This window comes from Myxine glutinosa, chromosome 1 (genome assembly GCF_964187855.1).
Source record: "Myxine glutinosa chromosome 1, kmMyxGlut1.1, whole genome shotgun sequence".
Taxonomy (NCBI): domain Eukaryota; kingdom Metazoa; phylum Chordata; class Myxini; order Myxiniformes; family Myxinidae; genus Myxine; species Myxine glutinosa.
Window position 1 is genome coordinate 155,088,130 of NC_136261.1, and position 14,888 is coordinate 155,103,017.

Sequence of the window (14,888 nt, forward strand, 5' to 3'; positions counted from 1 at the left end):
AATCCTGTTCTTCCGCTCTTTCACTCCCTCTCTCTGTTCTCTTCACCCTCTCTTTTGCTCAAGATCATCTGCCTTCTGCTTGGAAATCTGCCAACATCACCGCTTTGCACAAAAAGGTGCAAAAACAGATCCCAGCAACTACAGACCAATCAGCCTTCTCCCAATTATCAGCAAAGTCATGGAATCCATCATTGCTTCAGATGTGAAATCTTTCCTCTTCTCCAATGGCTTGATCTCTGATCATCAATTTGGTTTCAGACCTGGTCACTCTACTCTGGACATGCTGCTTCTGCTTTCTCAACAATGGATGGAGGTCCTCAATGCCAAACAGGAAATTTGAGCTGTCTCCCTTGACATATCACGTGCCTTCGATACGGTCTGGCACCCCGCTCTGCTCACCAAACTCTACTCTTTTGGTATCCATGGAAATCTCCACGCACAGCTGGCGGACTTCCTCTCTAGTCGTAGTCAACGTGTGGCCCTGAATGGGTTTCTCTCATCTCCTCTTCCTGTTCAGGCTGGAATTCCCCAAGGCAGTGTTCTGGGCCCTGTGTTTTTTCTGGTCTTCATCAATGATCTCTCTGACTCTCTTGAAAATCCTCTCTATCTCTTTGCTGATGACTCTACTCTCTGTCGCTCCATTCTTCATCCCTCAGATCGGCAGTCTGCAGCGTCCTCACTCTCTGCAGACCTGGACAAAATCACAGACTGGGCAAACAAGTGGAACATGTCTTTCAATCCTGACAAATCTCACACTCTTACGATGTCTCTCCGAAAAGACCGACTGTACAACCCACCCTCCCATCCACTTTCTGAATAATCCTCTCCAAGAAGTTCTGTCACTCAAGCTTTTGGGTCTCACTATCTGCCATGATCCTTCCTGGGAAAACCACATTTCAAATGTGGCCTCCAAAGCCAGTCGCCGACTGGGCATCCTCCGTCGTGCGAAGTCCTTCCTTGGCACACCTGAGCTCCTCACCACATACAAGGCTTTCATCCACAGCTCAATGGAATACTGCTCTCCCCTCTGGGCTGGTGCTCCTGCCTCACACCTAGCTCGTCTTCACGCTGTTGAAACAAAAGCATTCAGAATCATTGGAATCTCCCGCGATGAAGCTAACTCCAAGGGCCTCTCACTCACTCACCGCAGGCAGGTTGGTAGTCTTTCCGTCTTCTACCGACACCTCTCTGGCCTTGCCCCCCCAACTCTCTCTGGGCTCTGTCCCGCAAATATTCCTACAGGTCGCACAAGATCTGCCTGTAACCCTCTTATGGTTAAACTGCCAAAATCAAGACTCTCTGCTCACCTTCACTCTTTCATTCCTCTTTTCTCCCGCCTCTGGAACAAACTCCCTCACTCTCTTCAATCCCACTCCACCCTCCAGGTCTTTAAAACAGCTGTTCACCACCATCTCTTATCTTCCCCCATCCAAAACCTTGATCTTTTCTACCCCCGCTAATTCCACCCCAATTCCACTTTTTTGAAATCCCAACTTCTGTCCTGGAAGTCCTTGTGTTTTATACTTCTCCCACCCCCCCCCCCCCCTTTCCACGCCTCCTCCCCCCAAGCCCTCTCCCTCCCACACATCTCCCTGCTCTCAAATGTTGTGTTTGTGTGCTTCCCCTTCTCTCCCCATCTTGTCTTCCGCTCCCTCTTTTTATTTATTTTGTTTGTCTGGTTGATTTTATTTGTGAAGTAAATGTTAGCTCTTTCACGAGCCTCGATTCAAAAAACAAAAACAAAAACAAAAAATTCAGAAATGTACCTTCAAGGACTGGTAATATATTTCAGCTTCCAGTATCTGTTCACGTGAACCTATCTTTCGAACAATGTTGATCGTATACGCATAAATTCCGATCGATAGGCTGCTATAGATTGATAAATTCTGCTATGGACACTTGTTGTTGTTTTTTGAATCTCCCCTCTCGAGGTTCAGGTGAAGTGACAACTGGAAGGAGCAAGTTCTGATGCCTGCATATTTTCTCCTTACTAGTGTAGCTGGAGCAGCAGTTCTCATGTGAAACAAGAGAGTTGCCTGGTAACTGATTTAACCCTGTCAACAACCTGTATGTTATGTTGTGTGATGATATTTCATGTCTATAAGGTTTTGTGGTCCTGTTTAACCGATGCAATTGTGGCAAATCCCTGTCCTGTCGCATCGAGTGGGGATTGTTGTCTGTATCCCCAACATTATATAACACACGATGTACTCATTGGTTTTTATGCCTCCGCCCCCGAAGGTGGCCGGAGGTATTGTTTTCGGGTTGACCGTCCGTCCATCGTATGGGCTAAACCTCGTTTTTCTCAGCAACCACATGTCCGATTGAGACAAAACTTTGAGGGTAGGATTGACACCTATGTAGAATGTTTTTATGGTAATTGTGATGTCATAGGTCACGCGGTATGGCAGCCATCTTTGATTAAACTCAAATAATTAAAAATTATTTATCGGAAACCACTTATTGGAAAATTTTAAACTTGGCACATTGTACAGTACTCTCAATGGGGAACAAAAGCATGATAATGATGACATGGTATACAAGCCATAAATGTTTTAATCGATTGCCTTATCCTAAAAATCTGAAATGCACATGATCAATGACCCATTTGTATTGAAATATTAAATTTATGACATCATAGGTCACATGGTTTGGCAGCCATATTGGATTGAAGGAAAATATTAAACAATTATATCTCTGAAGCCGCTTACCCTATCGATGAAAAATTTAACAAATGTCATCTAACACCATTGTTACATATAGTTTGAAAATGATGACATCATAGGTCACGTGGTTTGGCAGCCACCTTGGATAAAAAAAATGAACCTTATCCGATCAACACAAATCTTCACAAACGTGATCCCCTACCCATACATATGCAGAGTGTTCATTTTTTATGTCATATGCCACTTGGTGTGGCAGCCATATTAGCTTGAACGCCGATATTAAATTTAAAAAATCCCTTCTCCAATCAATGTGTGAAACCTGTCCTGTGGTAAAAATGTGACACTTCAAAACAGCTAAAGGGATTTAAACCAAACTTTTTTATTTTTAGAACAGTGAACGAGGGCATCTACCCATTGTCATGGGCGGGGACTATGCAGAGGCATATTGGCGACAAAGTCGCATTGCTCTAGTTAAACATGTGAAAATGTGTTGCTTGCAAAGGAAAGATTAAAAAGAAAATCCATTCAATGAGCACATAAATAATAAAAATTAAAACAAAGAAAAAAACATAAGCCTTGTTAACAATGTGCTGGGTTTAGGTAACGAAATCATCAAATCAGTGTCAAAATTAAAACTTAATGTCAAGTTGAAAGTAGCATTTCAAGCGTCAAAAAACCCATGTATGTAAAATGCGTATTTTTCAGACTTTGAACTGAAAACTACAAAAAACATGGACCTTTAAAAATAAGAAAATTTAAAAATACCAAAGCAATCATAACTGTGACAGAGTCCTTGATAAAAGTGACAAAGATTCACCAAAGAGATGATCAATAACTGGACCAATACCTTTTTCGAGATGGATGTTCACCTTTCTCTCCACCTTTTTCAATGTGTAACTACCAGAAGTGAGGGCTGCAGACTGTGCACTCCCATAATCCATTGGGACAACTTTGCTTTCCACCCTAGGCATAGGTGAAACGTGAGGTCTAACTGGATTCAACACTGTTTCTGTACCTTGGGGTGGCCCCAAGAACTGGATTGGGACTGGGACAGGAGCAGCTGATGAAATCTGAAAATGTCAAAACAAGGGTAATCAATCACATAACTGGTTGTAGCACCGAAAATCTCTAAACTGAGAAGAATCGTATTTGCACTTGCCCCATTATGTCATGCAAAGGTATGTTCAGCTCAAATGACCCATGTATCCTTGAAATGTTATGAACAAAGACAACTAAAAATGAAAATCATCAAGCTATTCACAAATGCATGAAAAAATGACGAGATTATATTTCAGCAAATATGTTAACTTAATTCCAATTTGTTATAAATAAGAGGATGTTTTAAGATGTTTAGTAAAAATACATGGTATCCACATAAAAGTGCTACTTTGTAACTGCATTACACATCATATAGATTGAAACCTACAGAAGATTACATATTAAACTCAATACCTGCCACTGGAGATGAATGCAACGCTGGGAATATACAATTGTGAATGTGTGCAGCATTGTAGCAGAGATATCAGTACCTGTGCTGGCACAGAAGATGCTGAAGAAAGAGAGGATATCTGATGTGAAGAACCAGAAAAGGATATTGCTGGTCTTCCAAGAGCTTCGTCAAGGAGCCTCAAGGAGGGCTTAGGTGCAACTGGAGGTGGTATCCGGGAAGAAGATGGCTGTACTTGATGACTGTCAATCCAACGATTCACTTCAGTCCTGTCATCCACTTTCATTTGGAGCGTTTTCTCATAAATCTCTCGCTTCTCAGCAGGTACAACTGTTAAATGCAGGACCTTTCCAGCCAAGCCTTGGCGGAATGTCTGCTGAGCTCTGCAGAAATTGAAACAAAATGAGAAAAAAAGCCACAACGGCAGAATTATAAATTGGAAGAAAACAATCAGATCTGAACTGATTAAAAAAACAAGTTGAAACTGCCAGCATGAAAATAATCAAATTTCAGTAACACTAACAGCAGTGTGGGGATGACAGTTTGCCAAAAGATAAAGGTACACTGCAAAAAATGCAAAGTCACACCCATGATAATTCTATGTCAAAACGTCCAACATTACAATCGCAACATAGCTAAAAGCATAGCACCTTTGATCTTTCATTCCTCTTTTTTCCCGCCTCTGGAACAAAGTCCAACACTCTCTTCAATCCCACTCTTCCCTCCAGCTCTTTAAAACAGCTGTTCACCACCATCTCTTATCTTTCCCCATCCAAAACCTTGATCTTTTCTCCCTCCGTTAATCTAGCCCAAATCCACCTCCTTCAAATTCCCTGTTTTCTTTCCTGAAAGTCCTGATCGTGTGCATCTGGTTTATCCCATGTACCCCGCCCCAGCCCTCTCCCTTCCACAGATCTACCGATGTCCCTGTTCTCTACTGTTGGTGTGCTTCCCTCTCTCGTCCCTTCCTGTCTCCCACTCACCTTATTATATTGTTGGGGTTTTGAGAACCCCGCACTTAGTAAAATTGTTGTAAATATACCCTTTGTAAATAATTCTCTGTGTAAATACCTCCATTTCATTGTTAAGGTCAAAGGTCGTCCCCTAGTTAGTCCATGAACAACACGTAGTGAACCATAGGCCCTCTTCGTAGTTATTTCATTATTATGTGTTTCAGGTAAGGCTGTGTTTCCAATAGTTGAATCTGCGTTGCATTAATCAAATAAGATAGGTCCCTTTCGTTCCCTTCCAAAGCGGTGCGAGTGGTTTGCTATCCCCACAAGACGCCATTGCCATGTGCTCCATCTCGGAGAAGAAGGGGGAGGAGCCAACAGAACGGGCGTGGCACGTCGTCGTCATCAGAGGTGGAGTCAGCAAGCCCTTACCGGCCAACCAGCACCGTGGTGAGCCAACCGGTAGGCGTGTTCTCAGAGCTGGCGGCTTGATACGCCCGACAGCAATAAAAGCAACTGCGAGGGACTGCTTAGAGAGAGACGCGTGAGGAGGTTCATGAGAGAGGACCGAGGAGGAAGAACTGAGAGAGGAGGGAGAGAGGAGCACTGAGCAGCTTGTTGAGCACGAGCATCGTTGGGGTGCAAGAGTCGGTGCGCTCGGGTCGCCAAGACAGCGGCAACATAAACTCGCGCTGCCTGCCGGGTTTTCGCCGCTGAAACCATATACGTGGGGCCGCCGCCGGCTGCTCGTTTTCCAGCCCGGAGCGTGGATTTGAAGCGGACCTCCTCGCTGAGCTTTTCCTCCGAACCTGCTTCCAGCCATTCCTGCCTGCAATTCCCTTTGTCATGTAGGTCTGTTGTCTGTCCTTTTTGTTGTCTGGGGTTCAATAATTAAGACTGTTTTAAGGCTTGCTCTGTGTCTGCTTCTTCTCCTTCTGTATATTCTCACCCTTTCGTTTTCCTCTTATAGATAGTAATAAACCCATGTTCCTTCTTACCTTTGGTTTCTTTCTCATTCGATCGTTTTCGTCCCTTCTTTTATTTGAATATACGTGGCACGATTTGGTCAACCGCTTTATAATCGGGTTTAGTCTGCCGCTAACGGCTCAAGCCTCGGATTGCTAAACCGCTCGGCAATTACCATCTTGTCCGTGGCTCGGGCGGAGTATCGCCCTGCTTCCGACCGGAAGGAGCGCGATACCCCCAGGAACGGTCGGACGGCCAGCTTAACAGGACAAGGGGATTAACCCCCCCTTGCTAACGGGAGTGCCGTCCCCCGTGTCCGCAACAATATGTTCTGTGTGTTAGCTCTTACACGAGCCTTGACTTGGTATACAAAAAAACAGCGATAATCACGATTACACAAAAAATTGTGCCTCTGTCTCAAATACTCAGAAGAGGAGAAACACATGTTTGCCTGCAACAGACCATTAAATCCTCTGATGGAAGACCTAGATGTGGAATGATCACTCTGTGACTGAAATAGTCAGAGCTTTTGCCTTAATTGGCCAAAACAAAATTGCCTTGGTTACAAAAGATAGCACGACAAGATTGATGAAAGTTTATTTATACTCTAATTTTTGATATATATATATATATATATATATATATATATATATATATATATATATAGTTGCGGATCTCAACGTCGGCCTTTCCCCTTACCAAGGAGGGGGGGGGGGGGGGGTAGTCCCCTTGTCTTTTACTAGCCAACGCGATCCGGGGCTATGACGTTCCTTCCGGACAGCGTTGAATAGGGTGGTAGGCCGAATTCCTATTACCTAATTACCAACGACTCCCAGGAAGCAAGGAAATAACCCCACCCAAATCACGGTTATAAGTGGAAACGCCGAGCGATAGCAAGCCGTAATCCGAGCCGTTAACAAGAACTAAACCCGGTCTGAGCGGTTCCGAATCGTGCCACGCTTAACCAATGGAGGAAAACACTGATACGGTCAAATCAGGAAAGACAGGAAGAACAGATTGGTTTATTTACAATTTGTACAGGAAGGAGAAGAAGAACACACAGTGAAGCTTATACAGTCTTAAATTATCCCAGGACACGGGCCCGTTTCACTCTGACACACTCACACGGGGATGTAGATGGTCGGGGCGATGGTCCAGGGATGATGGCGTCCAGGCAGTTCGCTCCGGTCCCCGACTCGTACCGCGAAGAGATGGTCAGGGCGGCAGAAGCTCCCCGTGGGTCGTTGACGCGGAGCGGACAATTACGAGGTTAATGCGGGGCGAAAGGTAGGCTGGCTGGCGGTTACTTCGCGGCTCAGCCGCGTACGTAATAAATGAACCGGGATTTATATGCGCTCCCAATACAGTTCGCTGCAAAGCGCCTCTCCCGCAGGAGTCCTCTCACAGAGCACGATCCCTTGCAGTTGTTACATATTTATGTGAATGTATGTGAATTACCATTCAGGTCTTTGCTTATCCGTGTGTAGTATATTAAGTTGTTGTGTAGTTGTTGTGGTTGGAGGGTCAGGAGCCCTTCTGAGGGAGTGGCCGGAAACGGCAGTGACCGGAAACGGAAGAGGAAAAGACACGAGGAAAAAAGGACGAGTATTATTCTTCCTCGCCCCGCTCCGACCAAAAGGTGGGATCGACCTTGCGCTGCGTGGAAAAGCGGCGTTCCGAAGCCTGTCTGGCGAGAGGAATCACCGGGACGTGTACCGGCCCGGTGGAGACGTCAAGTTGACGTGGGGCCGTGCATCGACCCCGCGTCTGGTATCGTTCGCGGCACCGTCTAAACAGACGCGTGCGGGTCGCACGTTGGGGGCCTAACGCGCCTTGCAAGCGGCGTGGGGTTTGGCTTGCTCTACCGTATCCGCTTCGCGTGGCCACGAGGGGCTGCAGCCACGGTGCCTGGTACGATACCTGCCCGGTGGAAACACGTCCACCCGGGGTTCGTTCAACCGCCCGAGTGCGGCGACGGCGACCATCATCTTGGTCAGGAGGGGCCCAGAGACATTGTGCGGGACCGAGACCAAAAGGGTGTCGTGAGTACTCACCGGGACACACATGTATAAGATGGCCATCTTAATCCTAGGGAATTGATTGTGAATTGGGAATTGGTGATGATTGTGTATTGTTGATTGCTCGGGGAAAATCTCCGTGGTTGTGTCATTGAAATTGTATGGTATCATTCATTACCATTGGAAATATATCCTTGAACATCAGTTGTCTCCTGGGTGAAATTCATATGGATTGCGTGGCGAAAGCGCATATATAGTACAGCTTGCTGGCGGAGTTCCTCTCACGGTCCGGGGGTCACCGAGACCAGGTATTCACCGAGGGGACCACGTAACAGAATTGGGGGCTCGTCCAAATTACGATTTGCGGTTTCGCAATTGGGTCTACGTCCGGGATTTAAAATTGTATAAAATAATAAAATAATAATATTTTTTATTAATTAAAATTTATTAATTAATTATTAATTGGTAAAAAAATTTTTGAGAAATTGGGGTAAAGTCTTGGGTGAAGGTTAACAGGTGTTAACGATAGGCACCATGGCGTTTGTGGCACAGAACTTTGGGGTAACCCCGAGTGAGGCACAGTTCCGAGCGTTGCTAAAGTCGGACCTCTTGAAATTGGCCAAACATTTTAACTTGGAGGTCCGAACTAATTTGAGGAAGGCAGAGTTGCAGGCCACGGTGATACAATCTATGGTGGGATTAGGAACATGGGACGAGTTAGCCTGGGAGTGGCTACCCGAAGAACCAGAAGACGTTGAGCTCCGGAAACTGGAGTTGCAATTACGGAGCCAGGAACGGATTAAAGAAGAAGAAAGGAAAGCAGAAAAGGAAAGAGCAGAAGAAGAAAGGAAAGCAGAAAAGGAAAGAGCAGAAGAAGAAAGGAAAGCAGAAGAGAGGAGAGAAGAGAAGCAAGCAGAAGAAAGGAGAGTGGAACGAGAACTCCAGGAAAGGTTAAAAGAAGAAGAAAGGAAAGCAGAAAAGGAAAGAGCAGAAGAAGAAAGGAAAGCAGAAAAGGAAAGAGCAGAAGAAGAAAGGAAAGCAGAAAAGGAAAGAGCAGAAGAAGAAAGGAAAGCAGAAGCGAGGAGAGAAGAGAAACAAGCAGAGGAAAGGAGAGTGGAACGAGAACTCCAGGAAAGGTTAGAAGGGAGAAAAGCAGAGGAGAGGAGAGCTGCAAGGGACCTCGAAGCAGAGGAGAGAAAAGCGGAAAGGGAATTAAAGGAACGTGACATGGAGCTTCAGCAAGAAATCAAATTCAAGGAGCTGGAGTTAATGAGAGAACGGGGAGAGGCACCACCCTTGCTGACGGGGTCGACACCTAACCAGAAAACCTGGGATGTGGGCAGACATGTGAGGCTGGTTCCACCGTTCAGTGAAAAAGAAGTCGCGAAATTTTTCCCACACTTTGAGAAAGTGGCTCGACAATTAAACTGGCCGGAGGAGGCCTGGACCATACTCGTGCAAAGTGTGCTGGTGGGGAAAGCTCAGGAAATTTATTCGGCGCGACCAATGGACCAATGTGCAGATTATGAGGTACTGAAGAAGCACATCCTCAAGGCCTATGAGTTGGTTCCGGAAGCTTACAGGCAAAAATTCAGGAATGCCAGGAAGAGGGAGAGTGAGACCCATGTGGAGTTTGCCAGAGTGAAAGAAAACATGTTTGATCGGTGGTGTGAGTCAAAAGGAGTCGGGAAAGACTTCGAGACATTGCGGGACTTGATCCTGGTGGAGGAATTCCAGCAGTGTGTCCACGAGGACATCAAAGTGTACCTGCAGGAAAAGAAGGTACCAAAGTTGTGGGACGCAGCCACCATGGCAGATGATTATGCCTTAACCCACCGAATAGGGGTCCACGAACCTAACTCCTCGCCTAGATCTCCGCAGGGGAGGTGGGGAACAGCAGGTGCGGAGAACGACCATACATGGCGGCGGCCTCGAGATGATTATGGGGACAACTATGATACCCCACCGGTTCGAAATCAGAGGGATGCGGGCCCAAGACAAACTTATAGTTCGGGGGGCCCGAGGCAGACCCCGAGTTTTTCCTCCGGGCCTACTTGCGCGTTTTGCAAGAAACCTGGACACTTGATGTCCAGTTGTTACCTCATGAAAAGGGACAACCCAGAGCGGAGTCCGACTATTACAACTCCGAATGCGATGGCTAGCGTAAGAAATCGCCATCAAAAGGGTTACCAACCATTTATTTCAGAGGGGTTTGTGTCACTGGATGGAGCCTCGACTAACCGGAGACCGGTTAGGATATTGAGGGACACAGGGGCCCATCAATCTTTAATGCTTGAAGGCATTTTGCCATGGTCCGAGGAGACGGCAACGGGGGATAGTGTTCGTTTACAGGGGATCGGGGGCGGTGTTAGTGCTCCCCTTCAGGTCATCCAGTTGGAGTCCGATTTGGTGTCAGGACCGGTCACCGTCGGTTTACAAGCCACGCTTCCTGTAGAGGGTGTATCTGTGGTTATCGGGAATGATTTGGCCGGGGGTCAAGTTTATGGTAACCTGAGGGTTGGTAAAGAGCCCAGCAGGGAAAATAACATCACACCAGCTCGGGATGGCGACCAAAGTGCCAAGTTATTTGTAGGGGGACTGAACTTCAAAACAGAGGAAGAAGTTCTGACCTCTGTCTTCAACAGATATGGGCCGCTGGTGGAAGTGCGGTTGGTAAGAGACTGGGAAACGCAACAGTCAAGAGGGTTCGGCTTTGTCACGTTTGCCAGCACAAAAGACGCCAGAGAGGCAGAGAAGAATTGGAATGGCAAGGATTTGGAGGGTCGGACCATAACAGTAGGGAAGGCATTTCGTAGGCGTCGAGAGGTCTACAGGAGAGGACAACTGGGCGGTAGTTTTGGTAGGGGCCGAGAAGGAGACCGCTATTCATGGGACTACAGGGACCAGTGGTCCCACCCTAATTATTAGGGAAGTTCTGAGAAGTTGAAGCACTGAAGGCGGCGGAGCCGCCGAGCCAAGATTCCTACACGAATTAACCGTGAACGCCGTTCCTAAAGGCGTCCATGTAGTGAACTTTCATGCACGGACTAACCGTGAACTCCACGTTCCTCAAGGCGCCCATGTAGAGAACTTTCCTGCACGGACTAACCGTGAACTCCGCGTTCATAAAGGCATCCATGTAGTGAATACTCGGCTTGGCCTCCCGGAAAAAGTGCTATCGAGTTGCTTAACTTTGGATCTTTGATCAACCCCTTAACCTTCATTCCCAAGAAACTGACGGTCAAAGTCAGAGGGTCATGAGATGGAGTTTGATTTGGCAGGGACAATGTCGTTGTTGGTACTTAGTCCAGAGGGAGTAATCTGGAGGGGTTGTGGTGAAATTTTGGTTGCTTTATTTTTAAGTGATAACTGTGCCCGGGGGGAACGGATAATGTGGGGGGGGGTTGAGTTATCTGGTTTGTTTCTCCAAATTGGCCGGCAAAGAAAGTTTTCGCTGGGTTCAAACTTTCTTTCTTGAAGGGGGGGAGTGTTACATATTTATGTGAATGTATGTGAATTACCATTCAGGTCTTTGCTTATCCGTGTGTAGTATATTAAGTTGTTGTGTAGTTGTTGTGGTTGGAGGGTCAGGAGCCCTTCTGAGGGAGTGGCCGGAAACGGAAGTGACCGGAAACGGAAGAGGAAAAGACACGAGGAAAAAAGGACGAGTATTATTCTTCCTCGCCCCGCTCCGACCAAAAGGTGGGATCGACCTTGCGCTGCGTGGAAAAGCGGCGTTCCGAAGCCTGTCTGGCGAGAGGAATCACCGGGACGTGTACCGGCCCGGTGGAGACGTCAAGTTGACGTGGGGCCGTGCATCGACCCCGCGTCTGGTATCGTTCGCGGCACCGTCTAAACAGACGCGTGCGGGTCGCACGTTGGGGGCCTAACGCGCCTTGCAAGCGGCGTGGGGTTTGGCTTGCTCTACCGTATCCGCTTCGCGTGGCCACGAGGGGGCTGCAGCCACGGTGCCTGGTACGATACCTGCCCGGTGGAAACACGTCCACCCGGGGTTCGTTCAACCGCCCGAGTGCGGCGACGGCGACCATCATCTTGGTCAGGAGGGGCCCAGAGACATTGTGCGGGACCGAGACCAAAAGGGTGTCGTGAGTACTCACCGGGACACACATGTATAAGATGGCCATCTTAATCCTAGGGAATTGATTGTGAATTGGGAATTGGTGATGATTGTGTATTGTTGATTGCTCGGGGAAAATCTCCGTGGTTGTGTCATTGAAATTGTATGGTATCATTACCATTGGAAATATATCCTTGAACATCAGTTGTCTCCTGGGTGAAATTCATATGGATTGCGTGGCGAAAGCGCATATATAGTACAGCTTGCTGGCGGAGTTCCTCTCACGGTCCGGGGGTCACCGAGACCAGGTATTCACCGAGGGGACCACGTAACACAGTTCTTTCACAAAGCCCTCTCCCACGAGTCCTTTATCATGCGCAAGCTCCCTCTACAAGTCCTTCTGCACGATGCGCTTTCCTCACGAGTCCTCTTTACAATGCGCTTTCCTCACGAGTCTTCTTTACAATGCGCTTTCCTCACGAGTCCTTTATCAGGAGAGTCCTCTACAACGAGTGCAGTTGCGTCAGTCCTTTCAAGGGCTTTGTGCATGCGCTTATATAGCCTTTGCAGCGAACCTTCCAGCACTTGCTGGATGCGCCCTTACCACGCCCTCTTAAGCCATGCCCACCGAGCCCTGGTTGGTCGTTGGCTTCACCGTCACCGCCTTTGACGTGCTGCTTGACGCGGCGACACCCCGTCCTCGCGCTCCTCCCCCTTTTCAGGCCCACCTCGTGGCCACCCGACTAGTTTGAGCGAGCAGCTGGCAGCTAACGCTGCCGGCCCAACGCGTAACAAACGAGGTGGATTAGCCGAATGTGGCACGGGATGGATGCTGCTCAACGAGGTCGATTTGGAGGGTGGCCGCAAAATGAACGGGACCTAAGCTTTTTTATTTTACACAACGCAGGTATCACTAGTGGAAATGGCCTTATCCTCACCCATACTATGACATAACTAATGTTCTAAGGTGGCCTACGTGTTGCATGTGGACTAACTATGGGGGCAAATCTTTAACCTTTAATGATCAATATGTACACTCTCAAAACCGCAACAATATATACATATATATGTATGCATATATGTATGCATATATATATATATTGTTACTGATCGCGGTTTAGGATGTTGTTTGCCGAGCGAAGGCTCCGCGACCGAACAGTTGTTCCCCGACTCACCCGATTCACCCAGAACTTTGGCCGTATCGCACCGCAGCTGCCCAATCTGGAAAAGACTAAAACGACGAATGCAAAGAGGAAAAGGAATAAGACGAGAAGACGTACAGAAGAGTAATTGGATTTATTATACACACAAGCAAAAAGAAAGCAGTCACGTTTATTTACAACACATAAGACGCAGGTGACACAGTGCAAATACTAGCTTATACAGACTTAATTAAATACCCAGGGACAAGACACACAGAACAAACTCACGTACACAAGAAGGGTGGAAAGGCAGGAGGTGGATGGCTGGAGGGAGAGGAAGGTCCAAGGGGGTCCTGCAGCACGATCGGCGCGTTTAGCAGCCGCCGTTCCTTCGCGGCCCTGCTCAAAACCGCCGTCCAGGCCCCAAGCGGCTGTTGGGTGTTGTTGCTGCTGTGGCCGCCGCTTGCTTTGCCAGGACTCGTCTGACTCGTCTGGTCCAAACCCTCAACTCAACAACACTCTTGCACGTCTCCCTGTCCAACCACTCTTTCTCTCTTGGTCCAACCACTCTTTCTCTTTCTTGGTCCAACCACTCTTTCTCTCTCTTGGTCCACTCACTCCTCACCACCGACCACCCCACGCTTCTTGCGCGCGCGCCTTTATAGCGCCTCCGGCGATCAAGCCGCCGGCCTTCAGGACACGCCCATCGGTGTGCTCACCTCGGCCCTGGTTGGTCACGCGACCCTCTGGCTCCGCCCTTGATGACGATGGGCGGGCACGCCCCTCTTCCCCGACCCGAGCACATGTTCAATGGTGGTTTTGGAGGGGATGTAATTGGCAATCGAGGCTTGGCAATGACGAAAGGGGATGTGAAAGGAAATGGAGATTTTGGGGATGGGAATGAAAGGGGATCTATTCTCTTTCACTGGTGCAATGGAGTACTTCAATTAATGGGAGACACAGCCTTACCCTAAAACACAGAATAAGATATAACTATCGAACAGGGGTATTCTATTATTGGCTGACGTGTATGCTTGTGGACTAATTATGGGATGCCCTTTCACCTTTACACAGCTCCGGAGGCAGGGGGCGCAGAATAAACAATAATAATAATAATAAAGCACACAATCAAAAAAATACAGTCCTCATATCCACAACAATATATATATATATATATATATATATATATATATATACAGTGGGGAGCACAAGTATTTGATACACTGCCGATTTTGCAGGTTTTCCCACTTACAAAGCACGTCAAGGTCTGTAATTTTTATCATAGGTACACTTCAACTGTGGAAGACGGAATCTAAAACAAAAATCCTGAAAATCACATTGTATGATTTTTAAGTAATTAATTTGCATTTTATTGCATGAAATAAGTATTTGATACATCAGAAAAACAGAACTTAATATTTGGTACAGAAACCTTTGTTTGCAATTACAGAGATCAGACGTTTCCTGTAGTTCTTAACCAGGTTTGCACACACTGCAGCAGGGATTTTGGCCCACTCCTCCATACAGATCTTCACCAGATCCTTCAGGTTTCGGGGCTGTCGCTGCGCAACACAGACTTTCAGCTCCCTCCAAAGATTTTCTATTGGGTTCAGGTCTG

General features: G+C 47.2%; 1 protein-coding gene across 3 annotated transcripts in view; it reads right to left on the minus strand.

Moving 5' to 3' along the window:
• LOC137430076 (partitioning defective 3 homolog) overlaps window positions 1-14,888 on the minus strand; it is a 226,494-nt gene that overhangs the window by 151,284 nt on the left and 60,322 nt on the right. For all 3 annotated transcript variants that reach the window (XM_068120603.2, XM_078778789.1, XM_068120640.2), the window contains exons 9-10: window positions 4,196-4,496; window positions 3,514-3,736 (exon numbers count right to left, since the gene is read on the minus strand). In XM_068120603.2, the coding sequence (XP_067976704.2) occupies window positions 3,514-3,736; window positions 4,196-4,496 (524 nt within the window). The remainder of the gene's footprint in view (window positions 1-3,513; window positions 3,737-4,195; window positions 4,497-14,888) is intronic.